We start from the raw sequence: 26,082 nt of genomic DNA on the forward strand, positions 1-26,082 counted from the left end.
CCTCCTGTCTCCTCCTTCTCTTCCTCCTTCTCCTCATTTCCTCCTCCTTCTTCTCCTCTTCATTCTCTTCCTCCTCCTTCACTTCCTCCTCCCCTCCCCCTCCTCCTTCTCTCTTTCCTCCTCTTCCTCCTTTCTCCTCCTTCTTCTCTTTCTCCTCCTTCTCTTCCTCCTCCTCCTTCTCTTTTCCTCCTCCTTCTCTTCATTCCCTTCCTCCTCCTTCACTTCCTCCTCCACCTTCCCCTCCTTCTCTTTTTCCTCCTTCTCCTTCTCTTCCTCCTCCTCCTCCTTCTTCTCCTCCTCCTTCTTCTCCCCCTCCTGCCTCCTCCTTCTTCTCTTTCTCCTCCTCCTCCTCCTCCTCCTCTTCATTCTCTTCCTCCTCCTCCCCCTCCCCCTCCTCCTTCCCTCTTTCCTCCTCTTCCTCCTCCTTCTCTTCCTCTTCCCGTCTGCCTGCAGGCCCTCCCCACACCGAGGGCTATCAGAGCCCCCACTTCAGGCGGGGAGCAAAGGAGGGACCAAAAAAAGGCTTTTTTTTCCCCCCCTTCATCCCTAGGAATGGTGTGTCCAGGGGGAAGAATGGAGCCGATTGGCTGCACCGCCCATGTCCGCAACTGGGATGAATGTGGGATCCAGGATAGCCGGTTCCATCCCATCCCTAAGCTCCAGTGTATCCCTCTTTGAGTGGATTTACTTGAGGTAAGCCTCCTGGGAGAATCCCTGGAGCCTCGTTATTTCGAGCGACTGTGTCATAGGCTCCTCCCCTGAGCGGCTGCTAGTGGATGGATTTTTCAACTCGCTCTGGCTCTGCTGGCTCTCTCTCTCTCTCTCTCTCTCTCTGTCACTTGCTCCTGTGCTGTCAGCTCTCACTCAGCACTTCTGTTTGATCGGCGCCTGGCAATGCAGTCCTTTCCCCAGCCCGCCTTCCTCACTGCCCTGCTCAGCTCCTTGGCCTGGCTTGCCGCCGGCCACCAGAAGGCCATCCCCCGCATCTCGGCCTCCTGGGCAGGTAGGACCAGGCTGCCCCCTCTTCTCCCCCTCTCCTCCTCCAAGGGCACCCGATCCTCTTGTGCCAGCGTGCATGTGTGTGTGTGGTGTGTGTGTGTCACTGTATTGCAGCAAAGAGGTGGGGAGTGTGTGTGTCTTGAGTGTGTGCGCGCCGGGGAGAGGCTAATTGAGGGCATCTTCGAGTCTCAGCCCTTGCAAGATTTCTCAGCCTTTTTTTGGGGGGGGAGGAGGGGGCTCCCAAGTTGCTGCAACTCCTCTGCAGGGGAGGGAGGGGGATTTGGCATCCGGAGCTGGCACTTTCCTCCTCCCTCTGGCCCCCCTGGATCAGGAGAGACGGGGGAGAGGGTGGTCTTTTTGTCGGCTGGAAGGGCCGGCCTTGCGGGGCTTCGGGCTCCGAGCGAACAAAGACCCCCCGGCCTCGCCACGTGAACGGAGATTTCCCGCCCCGCAGCCCCGCAGCCCCCCGCACAGGGCCGCACCGCCCCGGGGCCACGGGACCGGTTGGAGGCAACCTCCGGTGGAGCAACTTCCCAGCTCTTACACCGGTGCTTGGCACATAGTAAGCGCTTAGGACAGTGCTTGGACGGTGAGCCCACTGTTGGGTAGGGACTGTCTCTATATGTTGCCAATTTGTACTTCCCAAGCGCTTAGTACACTGCTCTGCACACAGTAAGCGCCCAATAAATACGATTGATGATGATGATAATCATAATAATAGTATTTGAGAAGCGCTCACTATGTGCCAAGCATCGTTCTAAGCGCCGGGGGAGATACCGGGCAATCAGGCTGTCCCACGTGGGGCTCACCGTCTTCATCCTCATTTTACAGAAGAGGCCCAGAGCATAAGGATAGTGATGGCATTTATGAAGCGCTTACTATGTGCCAAGCACTGTTCTAAGCGCTGGGGAGGTTGCATGGTGATCGGGCTGTCCCAGGGCGGGCTTACAGTTTTCATCCTCATTTTACAGACGAGGCCCAGAGAATAATAATAGTGATGGCATTTATTAAGTGCTTACTATGTGCCAAGCACTGTTCTAAGCGCTGGGGAGGTTACATGGTGATCGGGCTGTCCCAGGGCGGGCTTACAGTCTTCATCTTCATTTTACAGACGAGGCCCAGAGAATAATAATAGTGATGGCATTTATGAAGCGCTTACTATGTGCCAAGTACTGTTCTAAGCACTGGGGAGGTTGCAAGGTGATCAGGCTGTCCCGGGGGGGGGCTCACAGTCTTCATCCTCATTTTACAGATGAGGCCCAGAGAATAATAATAATGATGGCATTTATTAAGCGCTTACTATGTGCAAAGCACTGTTCTAAGCGCTGGGGAGGTTGCAAGGTGATCAGGCTGCCCCCGGGTGGGGAGGCTTACAGTCTTAATCCCCATTTTACAGATGAGGGAACTGAGGCTCAGAGAAGTTAAGTGGCTTGTCCAGAGTCACACAGCCGACAGTTGGCAGAGCCGGAATTTGAACCCAAGCTCGGGCTCTTTCCACTGAGCTACGCTGCTTCTCTGTGAAGTGGCTTGCCCAAGGTCACGTAGCAGACAAGCGGCAGAGCCAGGAATAGAACCCACGACCTCCGACTCCCAAGCCCGGGCGCTTGCCACTCTGAGCCACGCTGCTTCTCCTAGTAAGCGCTTAACAAATGCCATCATTAGTCATTAATTAAAGCCCCGGTGGGGGCCAGGGACAGGGCTTCGGGGTGGCAGGAGCCCACCACGTGCCAATCGGCAACGGGCCGGAGAAAGGCGCCCGGCTCAGCAGGGGGGCTGCCAGGCGTCCTCGGGTGACCTTGGGGTAGGGGCTTCTACCCCACTGCCGGGGCCGGTTTCCCACCTTGGATCCGGGCCCGAGGAGAGCGCAGGTGCCCCGAGGGAAGGTCCGGAGGAGAACCGGGCGACCGAGCTCCACTTCTCCCTGAGAATGCCACTCTGGAGTTTGGCATTGACTCTGCCCTGCATTGCACCTTTCCCTGGCAGGGCCTCCGGAACTGCACCTTCTCCTGGGCTCTCTCTTCCCCCTCCCCTTGTCCCTCCTTCCCCCTCCTTTTCCCCTCCACCCCCTGCAATCCTTGCAAGCGCCCAGCGACCGGGACAAGTGTCGGGCAGAGCCAACTCCAAACGAGGTGTTTTATCCAAACCTTGTCCCCAGACAAGGGTTTTTCTCCAAGGAGCTCGGGGCCCACCCGCAGGCCCCAGAACTAGGGCAGGGGTCTCGAGCAAACCCGGGGACGGGCAAGGGAACCGACCGCCCCTCAGGAAGAGAGGGCGACTCAGCGGAGGGCAGATGGTCTTCTGAAAGCCATTTGAACTTGGGTGACCACCAAGAATCCTCGGGCTTGCACTCTGACTGTGGGAGACGCACAGAGTCAGGTTGGGGGGGCTCAGGGATGAACAGGTCCCATGGGGGCTCCCCTCTTTTCGGCTGTAGGATGGGAGGGCTGGGGGACAGGAAGGGTGATAGGGTCCCAAGGCCGGGCCCTCCTCGCCTCCCTCAGGTCTCCCTCCCCCTGCAATGCAGCCCACCTCGAAAGCGGGGCGATAGGAGCCTTGTACAAGTAGCGGGAAGGCGGAGGCCGTGATCCGCCCTGTTCCTGCCACCTCTGCAGTGTTCGCTCTTCTGCAGAGGGGAACGGGTGGTGGGAGGGAGGGAGAGAGGGGGTCCGCTGGGCCTAGAGCCCAGGGGAGGTGCGTGGGCTCAGCCGTCTTCCCAAGGTCAAGGCCAAGCACCAAATTCTAAGTCTGGGGGAGAGGCAAGCGTGTGAGGATCAAGCGATTTCCACCGTAGCAGCCATGAGTGTGTGTGTCTTTATGGAGGAGGGGGGGTCCAAAGAGCTCCTGAGGGAGTTGGTCTTTACGGACCCTCCAGTGGTCAGTCGTATTGGACAAGCCAGAGAACATTATTGAGCGCTTCCTGGGTGCAGAGGACTATACTAAGCACCTGGGAGAGGACAATGGAGAAAGTAGACACGGCAAGAAAAAGAATCAGGATGCCTGCACTCTGCTCCCCAGATCCTGGATGTGATTAGTGATTGTAATAATGATGATAAGCATTAAGCACTTACTATGTACCCAGCACTGTTCTAAGCGCTGAGCACTTTAGCAGGGGATTGGGGTTCAGGGCTCCGGGTTTTTTAGTCGGAGTGCTATTATTGGAGAGAGTCAACTTGGTGTCTTGCCAACCCTTCTGGGAAAATGCAGTCAGCGCTCCCTGCTTCTAGATCAGGGCTTTAGAGCGCTTTGATATCTCTGGCAATGGAGGAAATGCTTCAGGAGCAACGGCCCCCATCTTGGAGCGGTAGGTAGCCTGGTCTAGTCAGTCAGTCGGTCATATTTATTGAGCGCTTAATGTGTGCAGAGCACTGTACTAAGCACTTGGGAGAGTACACTATAACAATATAACAGACACATTCCCCTACCCACAATGGCCTTACGGTCTAGAGGGGGAGAGAGGTATTAAAATAAATTAAAAAAATGACAGACATCTCCATAAGTGCTGGGGGGCTGGGAGGGGGGATGGATAAAGGGAGCAAGTCAGGGCGCCGCAGAAGGGAGTGGGAGAAGAGGAAAGGAGGGCTTAGTCAGGGAAGGCCTCTTGGAGGAGAGAACATGGATGCGGAAGACAGGAAACCGGGGTCCTGATGCCAGTTCTATCCCTCAGTGGCTGGGAAACCTTGGATAAGACACTTGACCTCTCTGGTCTTCGGCTGCCTCATCTGTAAAAGGAAGATAGGACTATATACTTCTCCCCACTTCACAGGGTGTTGGAAAGTGAAAATGAAATGACTGATGTGAAAGTGCTTTACAGTAATATTATTAAATCACAATTGATGGATAGTAGCAATGCATTATTTCTATTAACATCTGTCTCCCCACTCTCGCCTGTGAACTCCCTGCAGGCAGGGAACGTGTTTACCAACTTTGTTGTATTGTATTCTCCCAAGAGCTTAGTACAATGCTTTGTAAACTCACCCTAAACCAACTTTGCTGTATTGTATTCTCCCAAGAGCTTAGTACAGTGCTCTGCCCACAGTAAGTGTTCAATAAATACCATCGATTAATTATACATGTCCAAGGTACTATCTGCACACCAAGGGGCTCTGAAGATGCCAAAGGTGAGAGTTCAGGGACCCTGTGCCCACCTCGTAGTTCTAAGGTGTGAGCCCGTTGTTGGGCAGGGACCGTCTCTATATGTTGCCAACTTGTACTTCCCAAGCGCTTAGTACAGTGCTTTGCACACAGTAAGGGCTCAAAAAATACGACTGAATGAATGAATGAATGGTCACCCGCGACGTTCTGCACACAGCCAAGCTGAAGTTTCCCTCCTGGGGATCCAGTGGGCTTTAAACGGCTCTTCTCAGCTCCGTTCAGCTGGCCAAGATGTATTCCCACCCAGGTTTCTAGAAGCCAATCGCAAATAGAAAAAGTTTCCTCTTGCGAAGGAACTGCGATGTCCGGTGATTATCAGCTCTCCTTCCCCGCTTCCGCGGGGTCTCCAGCCCGGCCGGGTGGGCCCTGATGGACCAACAGCCGGGAAAGATTGAAGAAGCATATGGCATTGTCAGCTTCTGCGGAGGGATTAGTGATTTCGGTGCATTGGAATAGCAGCTGCACTGACAGGAGTTGGGAGAAAATGACAAGTCTTCTGAACAGGAGATTGCCGAGCAGACGCAGAGTGAAGTCTGGGAGCCAAATCTCCTGCCCCCTCTCCCTTCCCCCCAACTCCTTCCCCCCCGACGACCCATCCGTGCCTATGGAGGGGTGGGGGTCTTGGGAGGAGAAGGGATGCAAGGCTCCAGGGCCGGCTGCTTTGCCCCCAAAGTTGAGGTGGGTCAGCTCCACACTGCGGGGAGGAGGTGGAGTGGGGAAAGGGAGTTGGTCTCCCCTTCTTCCGTTTGCCCCTTACTTGCACCCCCTTGGATAGAGTCAAGCTGGGATCTGGGAAAGTCAGTGGAGATTTTCAGCTTTCCCCAGGGCTACATGGACCGAAACAGGGAATTTCCCAGAAGCCCAGAATTCTCCCCCTCTCCCTCCTCACCGGTGGACTGTCCTTTGCCCTCTGGGTTTGAGGACAGTGCGGAGGACAGTGAAGCGAAGCAGGCCCAGGGTTTCTTGTCTTGGACGGACCTGGTGGCAAAAAGAGAAACAGCCCTAAGTGGAAAGAGCACAGGCCTGGGAGTGAGGATGCCTGGGTTCTAATCCCGGGCTCAGCCATTTGCATGCTGTGTGACCTTGGGCAAGCCATTTAAGTTCTCTGAGTCTCCATTTATTCAACCGTAAAATGAGATAAGATACCGGTTCTCCCCCCACTTCTGACTGTGAGTCCCAAGTGGGACAGGGATTGTGTCAGACCTCATTATTTTGCATCTGCCCCAAGGCTTAGTAGCAAATGCTTAATGCTTGGGAATTAATGGAGATTAATCATAATCATAATAATGACGCATTTATTAAGCACTTACTATGTGCAAAGCACTGTTCTAAACTCTGGGGAGGTTACCAGGTAGGTGATCAGGTTGTCCCATGGGGGGCTCGCAGTCTTAATCCCCATTTTACAGATTAAGAGGCCCAGAGAAGTTAAGTGACTTGCTCAAAGTCACACAGCTGACAATTGGCAGAGCAGGGATTTGAACCCATGAACTCTGACTCCAAAGCCCGTGCTCTTTCCACTGAGCCACGCTGCTTCGTGGGACAACCTGATTACCTTGTATCTACCCCATTACTTAGAACAGTGCTTGGCACCTAGTAAGTGCTTAACAAATACCAGCATTATTATTATTATTAACGAATACCATATTAATGATGATAATGATGATGATCAAAGGAACCATCCCCAGAGGTATAGCCCCCTTCTGGGCTCGGTACCGACTCCAGGACTGTTTGTCTCTCAAGTCCCAACTCTTCCCTCAGCCCACCAACCCTCTTCCCCAAAACCCAAGTCAGAACCTAATTAAAAAGTGAGACATTGTTTCACATCCTGGACAGAGTCCCCAGGGGAATCATTGGGGTGTTTTGATGTGGGTGGAGGGCGGAGGTGGAGAGATTTCTCGTCAACACGCCGGGGATGGAGTCCCGGCTGGGACTTCTTGAGCATCATCAACATTTCCAGTGGAAATCCTCTTTCCGTCGAGGCGGGGATTGACGGTGGCTGGGGCCGGGGAAGCAGGGGTGGCTTCGTTCACCTCCCCTGAGGGGAATCTCCTGAGGAGAACCCAGAGTGAAAACCTTGGCTCAAAAGGCTTCCAAGTTTTGGAATGCCCAGGTGCAGAAGGGAAAATGAAATGCATTTTGGGACAGTCCTGGGGTGGATTTGGAATAAGAACTGCAGTGTTATTTAAGGGCTGACTCTGTGCCAAGCACTAGTAAATGCCGGAGGAGGTAATACAAGACTGTCAGGGCGGACTCAGTCTCTGTCCTGCATGGGACTCACGGTCTAAGGAGGAGGGAGGACGGGGGTTTTAGTTCCATTAGCGTGGCTTAGTGGGTAGAGCATGGCCCTGGGTGTCAGAAGGACCTGGGTTCTAATCCCGGCTCCGTCACTTGTCTGCTGTGTGACTTGGGGCAAGTCACTTCTCTCCGCCTCAGTTCCCTCGTCTGTAAAAAGCGGATTGAGAATGTCAGCCCCACGTGGGACAGGGACGGTGTCCAACCTGATTTGCTTGTATCCGCCCCAGTGCTTAGTGCAGGGCCTGGCACATAGTAAGCGCTCAACACATATTTTTATTATGACTATTACATTATTTTGACAGATGAGGAAATGAGGTGATTTTCCCAAAGTTGCCCAACCAGGCAAGTGGCGGAGCTGGGATAATAATAATAATAATGGCATTTATTAAGCTATGTGCAAAGCACTGTTCTAAGCACTGAGGAGGTTACAAGGTGATCAGGTTGTCCCACGGGGGGCTCACAGTCTTCATCCCCATTTTACAGATGAGGTCACCGAGGCCCAGAGAAGTGAAGTGACTTGCCCAAAGTCACACAGCTGACAATGGGCGCAGCTGGGATATAAGCCCATGACCTCTGACTCCAAAACCGGGGGTCTTTCCACTGAGCACGCTGCTTCTCTAAGAGATAAGAGTTGGGTGGGTCCCGGCTTCAGGTTTTGGCCCAGGTTCAGTCAAATACATAGGGTGGGATGGAAGACCGTTATCTGAAAGACACATACAGGAGACATCCTGTGTCTATCAGGGGAAAACCACTTATCAGCCATTTATCATTATTTACCATCTGCTAGAAAAGGCTTTTGGTCTGCTGTTGGGGATCATCTAAGGGTCGCTATGCTTTTCTTTTTTTCTTTCTTTCTAATGATATTTGTTAAGTACTTACTATATGCAGGCACAGCATAAAGTGCAGGTGTAGATAATCGGGTTGGACACAGTCTCTGTCCCACGTGGGTCTTACAGTCTTAATCCTCATTTTAATAATAATAATTATGGTACTTGTTAAGTGCTTAGTATGCGCCAAGCACTGTTCTAAGCACTGGGGTAGATACGGTCCCTGTCCCACATGGGCCTCCAGTCTTAATCCCCATTTTACAGATGAGGTAACCGAGGCACGGAGAAGTGAAGTGACTTGCTCAGAGTCTCACAGCCGACGCTTGTAGGAGCCGGCATTAAAATCCAGGTCCTTCTGATTCCCAGGCCCGTGCTCTTTTCAGCAGGCCATGCTGCTTCCCTGTCAGGTTTCTGCATTCCCTTCCAGGGTCCTCATCAGGTGACTCTGCGTGGGAGGTGCTGTATAATAATCATCATCGTGCTCTTTGTTAAGCGCTTATTGTGTATGTACTAAGTGCTGGTTAAGGTGCAAGATAAGCAGGTCAGAGACAGTCTGTCCCACATGGGATTCAGAGCCTAAGGTGGGGGCGAAAACGAGTATTTAATTCCCACTTTACAGATGAGGAAATTAAGGCACAGAGAATTGAAGTGACTCACCAAGGGCACACTGGCAAGCAAGTGGCTGAGCCGGGAATTAAAGGACCCAGGTCCTTTAATTCCTAGGCCTGTGCTTTTCCCACTAGGAGCAGTCTAGGAATATTCTGAATTTCCTGTCCCCAACTCCTTCTCCCCACTTTATTTCTCTCCCTGCTTAGATTGTAAACTCCTCCAGGGCATGGATCACAGCTACCAACTGTATTGTACTCTCCTAAGCACTTAGTAAAGTTGCCTGCCCAAAGTAAGCTAATAGTAATACTGATAATTATAATGGTATGGTGTGCCAAGAATGTACTAAGTAAGGGCTGGGGGAGGTTCAAAATGATCAGATTGGACACAGTCCCGGTCCCACCTGGGGCTCACAGTCTAAGTAGGAAGGAGAACAGGTATCAAATCCCCATTTTACAGATGAGGAAACAGGCACTTAGAAGTGAAAAGACTTGCCCAAGGTCACAGAGCATGCAAGGGATGGAGCCAGGATTAACTATAGTAATAATGATGGTATTTGTTAAGCGCTTACTATGTCCTAAACATGGTTCTAAGCGCTGGGGTAGATACAGGGTAATCAGGTTGTCCCACGTGGGGCTCACCCTTTTAATCCCCGTTTTACAGATGTGGTAACCGAGACACAGAGAAGTTAAGTGCTTGCCCAAGGTCACACAGCAGACAAGCGGCGGAGTCGGGATTAGAACCCACGTCCTCCGACTCCCAAATCTGTGTTCATTCCACTAAGCCACGCTACTTCTCTACTTTCCCAGGTGCTTAGTACAGTGCTCTGCACAAAGTATGCGCTCAGTAAATATGATCGAATGAATGAACTCATGAACCCAGGTTCTCTGACTCTCCCAGGCCTGTGCTCTCTCCACTAGGCTATGCTGCTCAATCAATCAATCAATTGTATTTATTGAGCGCTTACTGTGTGCAGAGCACTGTACTAAGCGCTTGGGAAGTACAAGTTGGCAACATATAGAGACAGTCCCTACCCAACAGTGGGCTCACATTCTAGAAGGGGGAGACAGACAACAAAACCAAACATACTAACAAAATAAATAGAATAGATATGTACAAGTAAAATAAATAGAGTAATACATATGTACAAACATATATACATATATACAGGTGCTGTGGGGAAGGGAAGGAGGTAAGATGGGGGTAAGATGAGATTTATGGTCTCAATAATACCATTAATTGAATAACTGACTAAATGTTTCCTCCCCACTCTCCTCTTCATTCCTCTCTCCTCTCCCCCTTCCCCCTTCCCCTCACCTCTTCCATTTTTTCTTCTCCCTTCCTCCCAGACCTCCCTGGGGGTCATTTCTGCTGTCTGCCCAGACTGTGAGCTCGTTGTGGGCAGGGATTGTCCCTCTTTATTGTTGTGTTGTATTTCTCCAAGGTTTAGTACAGTGCTCTGCACACAGTAAGTGCTTAGTAAATACAATTGAATGAATGACCGGGATAGGGTGACTGGAGATCCGATCTCAGGGGCGGATGGGGAAGGGAAGAGAGGGGAGGAATAGGATGGTGGGCTGGAGGAAATGGGGAGAAAGGGGAGGGTCTGATTGGCCTAGGGTGGGGACCTGGGGCAGGGACCAGGGAAAATGTGCAGCTGGACACCCCCTCAACTTGGTGGAGGAATTGAGAATCCAGGCCTGGATCCCAGGACTTTCCCCACCAGACAGTGATGCTCTCCCTTTTCGTTGGGTGGGATTCCCTAGGTGAGGGGGAACACTGTGAGCTGGGCTGGGGTCCTCTCCCCCCTGCCCAGGAAGGGGGAGAAGCAGGCAGCAGCGTGGCTCAGTGGAAAGAGCCCGGGCTTTGGAGTCAGAGGTCGTCGGTTCAAATCCTGGCTCCGCCACTTGTCAGCTGTGTGACTTTGGGCAAGTCACTTAACTTCCCTGTGCCTCAGTTACCTCATCTGTAAAATGGGGATTAAGACTGTGAGCCCCCTGTGGGACAACCTGATCACCTTGTATACTCCCCAGTGATTAGAACAGTGCTTTGCCAATAGTAAGTGCTTAATAAATGCCATTATTATTATTATCTGCCAGTTGCCTCCTGGGTGACCTAGGGCAAGTCACTTCATTTCTCTGGGCCTCAGCTACCTCATCTGTAAAATGGGGAGTAAGACTGTGAGCCCTGTATGGGGCAGGGTATCCACCCCAGTGCTTAGTACAGTGCCCGGCGCATTAGTAAGCCCTTAACAAATACCATAATTATTATTATTTCTATCCCTCACTCCTGTGGAATTGGTGCCATAGCCACCACTCTTCCTTTCCTCTCCTGGCCCGTGGCTGCCAATCAAGCCCCGGCACTGACTGAACTCTCACTCTGCGCAGAGCACTGAACCAAGCGACTGAGAGAGTCCGATAGAGTTGGAAGACACACTCCCTGCCCACAAGGAGCTTACAATCTAGCAGGGGAGGCAGGCCCTAAAATAAATTGCAGGTATTGAGTACTTACCGGGTGCAGAACACTGTAGTAAGTACCCAGCACTTAGAACAGTGCTCGGCACATAGTAAGCACTTAACAAATACCATCATTGTTATTATTATTACTTGGGAGAGTACAAGATTACAGAGTTAGTAGACAAATTTCCTGCCCACCATAAGCTTACAGTCTAGAGGGGAGCTTACAGTCTAGAGGAGGTGGAGGTCAATATCAAAGTGCTTGGGGAGTGTGGGGGAGGAAGGAGGGCAAATAAATAAATATTTATTTATTTTATCTGTACATATTTATTCTATTTATTTTATTTTGTTAATATGTTTTGTTCTCTGTCTCCCCCTTCTAGACTGTGAGCCCACTGTTGGGTAGGGACCGTCTCTATATGTTGCCAACTTGTACTTCCCAAGTGCTTAGTACAGTGCTCTGCACACATTAAGTGCTCAATAAATACGACAATGAATGAATGAAAAGGGCATAGGTGGCCCCTAGTTGGGCTGAGGGGAGGAGGGGAAAGGAGAGGACTCACACAGCATCCTCAAAAAGTATTCAACAGCAAAGATACTCCTGAGTTTAAAAACTTGCATTGCCTGTCCCAGTCCTGTCCCGTCCATTTCCAGCCAGCCCCACTTTCTTCTCCTCCTCCTCCTCCTCCTTAGCTCCTCCTTCTCCTCCTCCTCCTTCTCCTTCCCATCCATCTCGCCAGCCTGAAAAAACACAAGCATCTGCCCGCAGCAAAAATACTCGGCTCTCCCTCCAGACCTAGATTCCCATGAAAACCAAGTCTCCAGGAAAGAGAGGCTGAGGATATTCTAGTTCTTTTACACCTGCTGCCTGTCATTTCTACTTGCCCTGATTCCTTTCGCCCCATGGAATGCGTGGGCCGGTGCTGAGGGGCTCCAGGAGGGAGGTGAATTCGAACTCATCCTTGATCGGCCCTCGCTCCACCTCCCTAGGACCCACCCCATCCCTCCCCATCTTCCCAAGTAGCGCTGGTCTCTGGAGTGAAGCCGGAAACTTCACTACCAAGGATTCGCTCTCCCTTCAAGAGGTTCCTCTGGAGCGCACATCCTTCCTAGAGGGATTTTGCCATTTCCCTGGCCTGTCACCGGATTCGGAAGCAGGCGATTCCCCCTCCAGTGTTTGTTCTCCTGAGAGGAGGGGACCAGCTGTTCACACAACACAAACACACCCAGTCACATCCCCTCCAGTCACCTTTCCGGGGTTATTGTTTACCTGCGGCTGCTGCGGCTCCAGCTGAGGGAGTCAGATGAGGATTCAGTCCCAGGATATCCTCCTCTGATCCCTCCTTGGACTGGGGGCTGGGGGTCCTCACTGAGGGTGATGGGGTGGTCCCGCATTCATCTACGCTTTCCCCCCCTCCACCTCCAGGAGTTGGGATTCAAGGGTTCAAGGGTGTCCCTGAGGAGATCTTATCTAGATTTCAAGGAGGAAGAGGTAGGTTCTCCTCAGGACAAGGCCCTGGTCTTGAACTGAGCTACAGTGCGTTATGGAAGTTAAATAAGAAGGCCACCTGGGTGATTGAGGGGGTGTCCAGAAAGTGCCTAACTCCCAGGCTGGCCTCCCCACAGGCTACCTTCGCCTTTGGTTTGTTCCCAAGCATCACCTGGGGGAAGGGAGGAAGCCTGGTTCATGGGCTGGAAAACCAGTTCCCGGGACCGGCCGTCCACCCTGTGAGCGATGGGCTAAGACATCCGGATCCCCTTGGCCTTATGGTAGAGCTTCCTCCCCTACTCTGGATCTGCTGGGAACTTCTGAGAGGTTTCATCATCAATCGTATTTATTGAGCGCTTACTGTGTGCAGAGCACTGTACTAAGCGCTTGGGAAGTACAAGTTGGCAACATATAGAGACAGTCCCTACCCAACAGTGGGCTCACAGTCTAAAAGGGGGAGACAGAGAACAAAACCAAACATACTAACAAAATAAAATAAATAGAATAGATATGTACAAGTAAAATAAATAGAGTAATAAATATATACAAACATATATACATATATACAGGTGCTGTGGGGAAGGGAAGGAGGTAAGATGGGGGGGATGGAGAGGGGGAGAGGAAGGAAGGGGCTCAGTCTGGGAAGGCCTCCCAGACTGGTTTGTCAAGGACTGGGGCCCCTCTGCGTTGCGGCCGGGGATCGGGGGGAGGATGGAAGTTTCCCTTCCCGGTCTCTGCTTGGGGAGGCTAGAGGAAACCCTTAAAAGGCAGTTCCCCCCACTCCGGCTTCCTCTCTCTGTCTTGTCATCACCACTCAAATAGGGAAGTAGAAACCAGCTGGGGTTTTAGACTTTTAGACTGTGAGCCCACTGTTGGGTAGGGACTGTCTCTATATGTTGCCAACTTGTACTTCCCAAGCGCTTAGTACAGTGCTCTGCACACAGTAAGCACTCAATAAATACGATCGATTGATTGATTGATTGAGGTGCAAAGTCAGGCCGGGCTGTAGGCCGGGGACGTCAGGGAGGGGGATTTGGATCAGTGGCAAAGATGGGCGATGTGGGGGAAGAGGCCGGTCCTCTCGGACTTGCCCTCCGCAGGGCTCGGCAGAAGAAGAATGAAATCAGCCTTAGAAAAAGTCCCAAACATTTAGCAGCCCACTCCAGTTCTTCCAGCCAGCTTCCCCTTCCTTGGGGGTTCTGGGCAGGGCTGGCTGTCAGTTGAATGAAACTGGCTGTGTACCTAATCACCTGGCATGAATTGTTCCTAATCTCTGGGTGACTAGGTGAGCATTAACGTAATTAGCTGTAATTAACAGGCTCCACAAGCCCATTCGACAATTTTACTGTAGTTTCATTTGTTGCTCCACCCCCAGCCAACTCCAGGAGGTATCTGTGCTCTAGGGTTTCCAGGTGGATGAACTGCTGGGCAGAGAGGGGAGAAACTGAGGTATGAGCTCTCTCAAAGGAGAAGCAACATAGCCTAGTGGAGACAGCACGGGCCTCGGAGTCAGAAGAACCTGGGTTCTAATCCTGGCTCTGCCAGTTATCTGCTGTGTGACCCTGGGTAAGTCACTTCACTTCTATGATTCTCAGTTTCCTCAACTGTGAAATGGGGATACCTGTTCCCTCTCCTGCTTAGGCGGTGGGGGAGAGGGGGGTTCCTCAAACTCATCCTGGGGCCAGGAGATTTGAGTGCAATTCTTGCACTTTTGTGACTGCAGCCAGAGGAGTCTTCACTGGGCCCACATGCAGGCCTACCAGTTGCCTCCTGTGTGACTTGGTCAAGCCGCTTCACTTCTCTGTTCATTCAGTTGTATTTATTGAGCGCATACTGCATGCAGAGCACTGTACTAAGCACTTGGAAAGTACAATTCGGCACCAGATAGAGACAATCCCTACCCAACAATGGGCTCACGGTCTAGAAGGGGGGGCCAGACAACAGAACAAAACAAGAAGACAGGCATCAATAGCATCAAAATCGATGTAGAATTATATACACATCATTAATAAAATAAATAGAATAATAAATTTGTACAAATATACACCAGTGCTGTGGGGCGGGCAAGGGGGTAGAGCAGAGGGAGGGAGTCGGGGCGACGGGGAGGGGAGGAGAAGCAGAGAAAAGGGGGGCTCAGTCTGGGAAGGCCTCCTGGAGGAGGTGAGTTTTCAGTAGGGCTTTGAAGGGGGGAAGAGAGCTAGTTTGGCAGATGTGAGGAGGGAGGTCATTCCGGGCCAGAGGTAGGACTTGGGCCGGGGGTCGATGGTGGGACAGGCGAGAACGAGGTACAGTGAAGAGGTTAATGGCCTCTGTGCCTCAGTCTCCTCATAAAATGGGGGTTTAAATATCTGTCCTCCCTTCCCCCTTAGACTGGGGGTCCCATATGGTTCAGGGACCGTGTATATACATCCCAGGGCTTGGCACATGGTAAATATTAAACAAATACTTATTATTATGATTATCATTAGCCTTGGTGACAGGATGTCTAAATTCAGTCTTGGCTAGGGGGGCTGCGGATCACCATTGTCCGAGTCTTCCCAGAGATGTTTGGGTCAGGGCAGTGGGTGTCCCAAGTCTCTCAGCCTCTGACTACCCTCACATTCCACGTCACTCTTTAACCTGACAGTCTCCGGTGTGCTCTTTCCTCTTTCCTCCCTCTCCAGCCCGGCTCCCCGAGGCCCAGCTGGCCCAGACTTGTGCCTTGGCCCCAGCCCAATTGGCCGGGCAGGCGTACATCCTTCCGCCTCCTCCTGCCCCCTCTGCATTGCCGGCTGCCACGACCCGTGCCCCTTGCCAAGTCTCTGGCCAGGCCCTGGCAGCTGCAAAGTCCGGGCAGAGCCGTCCTGGGGGGCGGTGGTGGGAGGGATCGACGATCCCGGCTCTCCGGTGGTCTCCTTTCTTGCGGAAGCCTCCACGGGAGCCATCGGGGCATCTTTCAGAGCACTCTTCTGTCCCTCCTTCCCTTTCTATTTATACCCTCAGCCGGCTGAAGACAGCAGACTCCGTTTCCAAACTTAACTCCAAGCTGTCAGCTTCTCTCGACCGATGGCAGCCGAGTCCCCTCGTTCTCTCCCCTCTCAGGTCCCTAGACAAATCCCCCTGTAGACCGGGCCCGTTGTGGGACCGGGTGGCTATGTCCCAACTGATCGTAGTGTATCTTTCCCAGAACTTAGCAATTGAGCATTTACCAAATCTCACGATCGTTAGTGTTATCATACAGGTAATAATAATGATGATTAGGGGATTTGGTAAGTGCTTACTATGTGCCAAGCACTGTTCCAAGTGCCGGGGCAGATACAAGCAGATCAGATTGGACACGGTCCCTGTCCCACGTGGGGCTCACAGTCTCAATCCCCATTTAACAGACGAGGGTACTGGGGCCCAGAGAAGTGACTTGCCCAAGGTCAAACAACAGACAAGTATTAGAACCCAGTTCCTTCTGTCAGTCAGTAGTATTTATTGGACACTTGCTGTGTGGGGAGCACTGTACTAAGTGCTCGAAAGAGGATAGTACAGTAGAGTTGGTAGTCAAGATCGCGGCCCTCAAGGGGTTTTCAGTCCCGCCTGCATTTAGGTTCAGCTCAGCGGCTCAGAATGGGACAAATCTGCCCCATGTCCTCTGGCTCGTCCCCCTCTCCATCCCCCTGTCTTACCTCCTTCCCTTCCCCACAGCACCTGTATATGTGTATATATGTTTGTACATATTTATTACTCTATTTATTTTTCTTGTAAATATCTATTCTATTTATTTCATTTTGTTAATATGTTTGGTTTTGTTCTCTGTCTCCCCCTTCTAGACTGTGAGCCCACTGTTGGGTAGGGACTGTCTCTATATGTTGCCAACTTGGACTTCCCAAGCGCTTAGTACAGTGCTCTGCACACAGTAAGCGCTCAATAAATACGATTGATTGATCGATTGATTGGCTCTCCCCCCGGCTCTGCCCAGCAGATGGGTTTGGAGAAACTGCAGCAGCCCTTTCTTCAGTGTTTAGGGGAAAGCAGCATGTTGGTAGCAGTAGCTTGGATGTGGGAACCCACCAGGTCTTGAAGGGCTAGAGTTTGTGTGACCTCCTCCCTCCTCCCAGCCATGATCCCCTTTGAACCCTGAAATTTGGCCCCGCTCTGACCTCACTGTCGAGTCCTTCCCGTCTAATAATAATAATTATTATTTTTATGGCATTTGTTTAGCACTTACTATGTGCCAGGCACTATACTAAGCACTGGGGTGGATACAAGCAAATCCGGTTGGACACAGTCCCCTGACCCACTTGGGGCTCACAGTCTCAATCCCCATTTTACAGATGAGGTAACTGAGGCACAGAGAAGTGAAGCAACTTGCCCAAGGTCACACAGAAGACAAGTGGTGGCAGGTGTACATGTGTGTGTATTTATTTTATTTGTACATATCTATTCTATTTATTTTATTTTGTTAGTAGAGAAGCATTGTGGCTCAGTGGAAAGAGCAGGGGCTTTGGAGTCAGGGGTCATGGATTCAAATCCTGGCTCTGCCAATTGCCAGCTGTGTGACTTTGGGCAAGTCACTTAACTTCTCTGTGCCTCAGTTCCCTCTTCTGTAAAAAGGGGATTGACTGTGAGCCCCTTGTGGGACAACCTGATCACCTTGTAACCTCCCCAGCACTTAGAACAGTGCTTTGCACATAGTAAGCGCTTAATAAATTCAATCATTATTATGTTTGGTTTTGTTCCCTGTCTCCCCCTTCTAGACTGTGAGCCCACTGTTGGGTAGGGACCGTCTCTATATGTTGCCAACTTGTACTTCCCAAGTGCTTAGTACAGTGCTCTGCACACAGTAAGCGTTCAATAAATATGATTGAATGAATGAATGAATGAGGGTGGTCTCTGAGGCGGCCGGGAGCCTCTGTCCATGCTAATCCGGGGCCTTCGGGAGTCCCTGTTAAGATGCACCTCTTTCGCCCTGGCTCCCTTGCTTCCTGAAAGGGGGAAATCTGAATCAATCAATCAGTGGATTGATTGAACACTTTCTGTGTGCAGCTCACTGTGCTAAGCACTTGGGAGAGTACAATACAACAGAGTTGGTAAGACACATTCCTTGCCCACGAGGAGCTTACAGCCTAGAGGGAAAGACAGGCATTTAAATATATGAGGATATGTATGTAAGTGCTGTGGGGTTGAGGGAGAGGTGAATAAAGGGGGCAAATCAGGGCGACATAGAAGGGAGAAGAAATGAGGGCCTAGTCAGGGAAGACATTTCGGAGGAGATGTGCCTTCAACAAGACTTTGACGATGGGGAGAGGGGTCGTCCTTTGGATATTTTCTCTTTTGGAAAATAAAGTTTCACAGCCTTGCCCGGGATCCTTGGCTGCTGATTCCCCAGACTTTCCTGAGTCTTAATATCAACAATAAGAATAACAACAATGATAATAATAGTAATGATAGGGTATTTGTTAAGTCCTGAATCTGTGCTAAGAGCTGAGGTAGATACGTGATAATTAAATGGGACACAGCTCCTGGCACGTAGTAAGTGCTTAATAAATACCACAATTATCATTATTATTATTGTTGTTACTATTATTGTTGGGAGCCAGCCGGATTGGGTGCCCTGAACTGACAGGAAGCAGCCAGGCCCTGGGTTTTATGTTCAGCGTTGGCCTGCAGGGAAAGAGGTAAGGTGTCTGTTAGCTAGTTGTGGTGCGTTTGAAGTACCACCTTTGAGTCAAGTGCCACACAAAGCACTGGCATAGAGATGAGAGATAATCAAGCAGACACAATCCCTGCCACACAGTGAGCTACCGATTTAAGAGATCGGGAGAGCAGGTATCTTAACCCCATTGAAGATATGAGCAAATGGAGAGTCAGAGCCAGTAAGCGCCTCACCTAAGGTCCCACAACAGGCCAGCTGCAGAGCAGGGAGATAATAATAGTAATAATGATGGCATTTATTAAGCGCTTACTATGTGCTAAACGCCGGGGAGGTTACAAGGTGATCAGGTTGTCCCACAGGGGGCTCACAGTCCTAATCCCCATTTTACAGAAGAGGTAACTGAGGCCCAGAGAAGTTAAGTGACTTGCCCAAAGTCACACAGCTGACAAGTGGTGGAGCCGAGATTTCAACCCATGACCTCTGACTCCAGAGCCTGTGCTCTTTCCACTGAGCCACGCTGCTTCTCCAATGCCATGCTCTTTCCATAGGCCCCTGCTATTTTATTGCTTCCCCAGGAAATGTAACTGATGCAGAACAGAGTGACCAGAACCTTTATTGATTAGCTGGGCAGGGACTGGGCTAGGACTCAGAGTGTAACGTGCTCTGTTCTCCCTCCTCCTCCCGCCTCTCACCTGCTGCCTGTTCACAATTCTTTATTATTTTTTTCTGGTATTCGTTAAGTGCTTACTATGCGCCAGGTGCTGTTCAAGCACTGGTGAGATACAAGATAATCGGATTGGACTCAGTCCATGTCCCACGTGGGGCTCCCCCTCTTAATCCCCATTTTACAGATGAGGTAACAGAGGCACTGAGAAGTTAAGTGATTAGCCCAAGGTCACCCAGCAGGTACATGGCAGAACCGGGTTTACAACTCCCAGGCATATGCTCTTTCCACTCAGCCACGCTGCTGTTGCTGCGTTGTACTTCCCAAGCGTTTAGTACAGTGCTCTGCACACAGTAAAGGTTCAGTAAATACGATTGAATGAATGCTCCTTGATTGCCCAGAGTCCGAGCCAAGAGCTCCGTCAAAATCAGAAGCATCTTCTCTCTGTGAAAAGCTCCTGGGTGGGAGGGGGTGGGTACGGTGATGGGACCCTGACTCACAGGAAGAAGTCAGAGCTCAGACTTGCTGAGCGACCAGCCCGGCCCCCTTTCGCTCTCTGGTGAAGTGAGTCTGAGAAATAAGGCTGCTCCCTTCTCCAGCAGAATTCCAGCTCCAACATCACTCGTGGTCATTGTTTCCCCTGGGCACCAGGGAAAAGCCATTGGCAGCCTTTGGGGAGGGGAAGAAAAGAGGAACTGGCATTTCCCTGTGGAGGTAATGGGATCAATAAATGTGGGGTTTGTTAAGCTCTTACCATGTACCAAGCACGGGATTAAGGGCTATAAGACATACAAAATAATCAGGTCGGACGCAGTCCCGGTCCCATATGGAGCTCCCGGTATAAGGGAGGTGTAATTATAGGGGGCTTCACATCTGTGCTAAGGCCGGACATTCTCCAAAGGTTCAGGTTTTAGACTGTGAGCCCACTGCTGGGTAGGGACTGTCTCTATTTGTTGCCAACTTGTACTTCCCAAGCGCTTAGTACAGTGCTCTCTGCACACAGTAAGTGCTCAATAAATACGATTGATGACTGATGATCTCCTTTCAGAATTTGCCCAGCACATTTGCCAGTCGCCACGGTACGCAGCCCGCTTAGAACAGTGCCTGGCACATAGTAAGCGCTTAACAAACACCATAATAATGATAATAATAATGATGGCATTTATTAAGCACTTACTATGTGCAAAGCACTGTTCTAAGCGCTGGGAAGGTTACAAGGTGATCAGGTTGTCCCACGGGGGGCTCACAGTCTTAATCCCCATTTTACAGATGAGGTAACTGAGGCACAGAGAATAATAATAATAATGGCATTTATTAAGTGCTATGTGCCAAGCACTGTTCTAAGCGCTGGGGAGGTTACAAGGTGATCAGCTTGTCCCACGGGGGGCTCGCAGTCTTCATCCCCATTTTCCAGATGAGGTAACTGAGGCACAGAGAAGTTAAGTGACTTGCCCAAAGTCACCCAGCTGACACTTGGCGGAGCTGGGATTTGAACCCATGATCTCTGACTCCAAAGCCCGGGCTCTTTCCACGGAACCATGCTGCTTCTCTAATATTCTCTAATATACCGTAATTATCACGTAGGCTCTGAGTCCCAACTGCTGAGCGGAGGCTACGAGTTTGGTCGGCCTGCACGCTTGGCCAGTCTTCGCTTCCTCATCCCACGCTCTTGGTCATCCTATGTTTAAGTCAGTCCACCCACTTGATCCGCCTGCTCACTCGGTCACCCTACGTGCTGTTCAGCCTACCCATTTGGTCGGCCTGCATGCTCGGACAGTTTACACGCTTGGTCAGAGTGTGTTCTTTGATCGCGCCGGCTGCCTTCAGGGGTAGAAGCTAAAGAATGGACATCCATCCATTCTCCCCATCTCTGCTTTCTCGTCCCAAGTCAAATGGCCTTCCTGAGTTGGCATGGCTGGGGGCGGGAGGGCAGAGGGCGGAGAGGGGCACCTCCCCACAGCCCCCAGACAGTCCTCCGGAAAAGATTCCACGTTGCTCCCGTCCCATTTTTCCTACCACTTTACAGCGGCTTTGTCTAGAGCTGGGCTGGGGATTGGGGAAGAGTCAGGGCCCTGGAGGATGGATGGGTGGCAGCGGGGGCGGAGGTGCAGCATCCTTCCCCTCGAGGGGTTGGGAACCCACCCACGCGCTCCTCAGCCGAGTCCCGCTCCACCCTATTTACCAGGCTTCCCTCCTGCTCCCTAACCCCAGCAATAGCTCGATATATGCGTGTGCTTATGCATGTGTGCGACCGTGCACATGCACAGCTATGTTCCTCAGCAGGCAGCGGTAACCTACATTGAAATAGCCGAGTCGCCGGCTCCCTCATCTTCAAACGTCCAACTTGTGAGGGGTGATGGCTAGCTGGGCTGGGGGCGGGGGCGTCTCTGCAGCTGAAACTGGGTCTTGAGGGAGGAAACTGGGGATGGGGGGAGGCGGTTCAGGCGGCCCGCCACCAAGATCCCCTGCTGCAGGTTGCCGATAAGGCAGAGGAGGAGGATAAAGATAATGATGATGAAAATGAAGATGGTGTCAATTCTGGGGTCAGCTGCACAAGTTTGCCTGAGATGCGGTGGATGTGTGGTGGGGGGCGAGGGGACATCAACTCCTGGCTCCGCCATTCCCCGCCGCCCCCCCGGCAGAAAGGCAACCTTTCTCTGCCCCTTGATCTCTGCCCTTCGGCACAATGAAGATCTTCCGGTCTGAGGGCACGGTCCTCATTCCAGACACATTTCCAGCATTCCCCTGGGCTTGCTCATGCGTTCCTGCCATTCTCCAGTCACTCCTCTGTGGGCTTTCAAATAGCCCATTGAGGTATCCGCGCCTGCTGGCTGCGTCACTTGTCTGCTGTGTGGCTTCGGCCAGGTCGCTTCACTTCTCTTTGCCTGAGTTACTCCCTCTGTACAATGAGAATTAATAATAATAATGGCATTTATTAAGCGCTTACTATGTGCAAAGCACTGTTCTAAGTGCTGGGGAGGTTACACAGTGATCAGGTTGTCCCACGGGGGGCTCACGGTCTTCATCCCCAGTTTACAGATGAGGTAACAGAGGCGCAGAGAGGTGAAGTGATTTGCCCAAAGTCACACAGCTGACAGTTGGTGGAGCCGGGAGATGGCTCCGCCATCTGTCAGCTGTGTGACTTTGGGCAAGTCACTTCACTTCTCTGTGCCTCAGTTACCTCATCTGTAAAACTCTATAGATACACTGCCAAAACGATTGCAGATGGAGGTAGGGTGTTCTGGGAGAGATGTGACCATGGCGTCGCCATGGGTCGGAGGTGACTCGACAGCATGAGACAAGACAAGACCCAAATTGGACACAGTGCCTGTCCCATGAGGGGCTCCCAATCTATGAGAGAGATTTTTTTTCTTTTTTCCTTTTTCCTCTTTCTCCTCTCCTCCTCCCCATCCCCCCGCCCTTCCTCCTTCCCCTCCCCACAGCACCTGTATATATGTTTGTACAGATTTATTTTGCTTGTACATATTTACTATTCTATTTATTTTGTTAATGATGTGCATCTAGCTTTATCTCTATTCTGACGACTTGCCACCTGTCCACATGTTTTGTTTCGTTGTCTGTCTCCCCCTTCTAGACTGTGAGTCCGTTGTTGAGTAGGGACCATCTCTGTATGTTGCCAACTTGTACTTCCCAAGCGCTTAGTTAGAAGCAGCGTGGCTCAGTGGAAAGAGCCCGGGCTTTGGAGTCAGAGGTCATGGGTTCAAATCCCAGCTCCCCCACATGTCTGCTGTGTGACCTTGGGCAAGTCATTTAACTTCTCTGAGCCTCAGTTACCTCATCTGTAAAATGGGGATTACAACTGTGAGCCCCATGAGGGACAACCTGATCACCCTGTATCCCCCCCCAGTGCTTAGAACAGTGCTTTGCACATAGTAAGTGCTTAACAAATGCCATTATTATTATTTATTATTATTACAGTAAGAGCTCAATAAATATGATTGAGTAAAATGGGGATTAAAACTGTGAGCTCCCCAGCGCTTACAGTTCTTTGTACATAGTAAGCGCTTAACAAATACCTCATTATTATTATTATTACCATCCCTCGATGACATCACCGACATTTGCCATCACACTTCTCATCCCACGGCCCCACTGCCCACCCGGCTCTCCCCGACGCCACACACGACTTCGTTCTGCCACCCTTGTTGGTGACAAGGCTGGTAGGACAAGATCTGGGTGTGCCAAGGTTGCCCTCCCTCCTTCGCCAGGGGTGGGCATATCTGGTAAAAAAAAATACCAGGCTTGCTCCACGCCACCCTCGATGCCCTGCGTGGGATCGGCCACGAGCAAATGGGCAGGAAAGTGGGCTAGCAGGTGGGCTGGGGGAGATGTGGATAAACTGGTTAGGAGAGGAAGAACGCTGGGTTCTGGATGAGCCATGGAGCCCATTAAAGAGCAGGTGTGTAACAAACAGCACAGCAGGTCCACATTGGGGCCTGATGGGCTGGGCAGGAAGGATCTGTTCGGGTCAGATATGCGGAAGGAAATGACTTTGGGAGTAAACGATAAGGAAGTGAGCAGAATATACTCCACTTTGAGGTGGCACGGAGTGGGAGGGGCATTGCCCTAGGTTGGAGTTGGGCCATCTTGGCTCCTTAGTGACTGGTGGGATAAAACTCTGTCTCTGAACAGCCAAAGATCAGGGGACCTAGAGAATGTCTGAGCCCGGGGAAGGGACGGAGCCGAGCAGCCCCCCTCACCCCACCCCAAGCAGTCCCTCCCCAGGCGCCAGCCGGAGGGTTTCCATTAGTACTGTCAGCTGTGTGACTTTGGACTTGACTTATCTGGGCCTCAGTTCCCTCACCTGTAAAATGGGGATTAGGACTGTGAGCCCCATGTGGGACAACCTGATCACCTTGTATCCTCCCCAGTGCTTAGAACAGTGCTTTGCACATAGTAAGTGCTTGACAAATGCCATCGTAATTATTATTATTATTACCAGGGGGTTCGGAGGGGAGCGGTTGAAGTAGAGGATGCTCGGGGAACTCTCCCCAGTTCTGCCTAAAACTGTCATCTGATGGAGGCTCCCACCCAGATCTAGAACTCCTGGGTTCCATTTCTATTTCATTCCACTTTCCGGGTGGCCGGTTTGGAGGTGTTGGTGCCCAGCTGGCTCAGGGGACCAGGGCTTGGAGAGGGGAGGGGCTGGGATGGGATTGCCGATTCCTGAGAGAGTGCTGGATTTGCCGGGAATTAGCTAGGGCAGTTCCTGGAGGTCACCCCCAAGCTGGAGCCTATGCCTCCAGGACAAGCTAAGAAGCAGTGTAGCCTAGGGGAAACAGAATGGATTTGGGAGTCAGGAGATTTCGGCTCCTATTCCGGCTCCCCGGCTCTGTGACCTTGGACAAGTCAATTTAAAAAAAAATAATATTTGTTAAGTGCTTATTGGGTGTCTAGCACTGTACTTAGTGCTGGGTAGATACAAGAAAATTGGGTTGGATGTGATCCCTGGGCCACATAGGGCTCAAAATCTTAATCCCCATTTTTCAGATGAGGTAACTGAGGCACGGAGAAGTGATTTACCCAAAGTCACCCTGTGGATAAGTGGGCCAGCCACTTATTAAAACCCAGGTTCTCTAGATTCCCAGGCCCGTACTCTTTCCACTAGGCCACAACTTCTCTTTGCTTTGGTTACCTCATCTACCGAATGGAGATTAAATCCTCCTCCCTCCAATTTAGACTATGAGCCCCATGTGGAACAGGGACTGAGCCCAGCCTTAATAAGATTGTTTCTACCCCGCCACATAGAACAGTGCTTAATAATAATAATAATAATAATAATAATAATAATAATAATGGCATTTATTAAGTGCTTACTATGTGCAAAGCACTGTTCTAAGCACTGGGGAGGTTACAAGGTGATCAGGTTGTCCCACGGGGGGCTCACAGTCTTAATCCCTGTTTTACAGATGAGGTAACTGAGGCACAGAGAAGTTAAGTGACTTGCCCTTGTTTCTACCCCGCCACATAGAACAGTGCTTAATAATAATAATAATGATAATGGCATTTATTAAGCGCTTACTATGTGCAAAGCACTGTTCTAAGCTCTGGGGAGGATACAAGGTGATCAGGTTGTCCCAGGGGGCTCACAGTCTTAATCCCCATTTTACAGATGAGGTAACTGTGGCCCAGAGAAGTGAAGTGACTTGCCCAAAGTCACACAGCTGACAATTGGCAGAGCTGGGATTTGAACCCCTGACTTCTGACTCCAAAGCCCGGGCTCTTTTCACTGAGCCATGCTGCTGCTTGACACAGAGTAAGCGCTTAACAAATGCTGTAAATCCCCCCTGCCCCACGGTCCAAAAAACTAAGCCCGGATGAGGGCTATGACTCCAGGGGAGCAGCTGTCCTGTGTGAGTTGGCTTCCTTTGTCCTGGGGAGCAGATTCATTCATTCATTCATTCATTCAATCGTATTTATTGAGCGCTTACTGTGTGCAGAGCACTGTACTAAGTGCTTGGGAAGTATAAGTTGGCAACATATAGAGACGGTCCCTACCCAACAGTGGGCTCACAGTCTAGAAGGGGGAGACTTCTCTTGGCACCTGCCTCCACAACTTGTACTTCCCAAGCACTTAGTATAGTGCTGTGCACACAGTAAGCGCTCAGTAAATACGATTGAATGAATATGACCGGGCAGAGGGAGGTTGGGAGAGGAAACTGGACTGTGGGGCTCCATTCTGCCACTTGCCAGGGTTCCCCAGCTCAGCTCACTCCCGCTCTCAGCAGGTCAGCCCTTCCGCCACTTGCCTGCTGTGTGACCTTGGGCGAATTGCTTCACTGCTCTGTGCCTCAGTTTCCTCATCTGGAAAATGGGGTTTCAGCCTGTGAGCCCCATGTGGGGGGAGAGACTGCGTCCGACCTGACCCTCTCATAGCTCGTATCATAGAGAAGCAGCGTGGCTCAGTGGAAAGAGCGCGGGCTTTGGAGTCAGAGGGCGTGGGTTCAAAC

At 51.2% G+C, this 26,082-nt stretch overlaps 1 protein-coding gene across 1 annotated transcript in view; it reads left to right on the plus strand.

The window, feature by feature from the left end:
- The first annotated feature begins 436 nt into the window (after positions 1–436).
- The window catches only part of SEMA7A (semaphorin 7A (John Milton Hagen blood group)), a 66,613-nt gene continuing 40,967 nt past the window's right edge, over positions 437–26,082 (plus strand). The window contains 3 exon segments of the mRNA XM_038767077.1: positions 437–653; positions 655–693; positions 858–1,003. Coding sequence (XP_038623005.1) covers positions 553–653; positions 655–693; positions 858–1,003 — 286 coding nt within the window. The 5' untranslated portion in view covers positions 437–552.

This window comes from Tachyglossus aculeatus, chromosome 26 (assembly GCF_015852505.1).
Source record: "Tachyglossus aculeatus isolate mTacAcu1 chromosome 26, mTacAcu1.pri, whole genome shotgun sequence".
Taxonomy (NCBI): domain Eukaryota; kingdom Metazoa; phylum Chordata; class Mammalia; order Monotremata; family Tachyglossidae; genus Tachyglossus; species Tachyglossus aculeatus.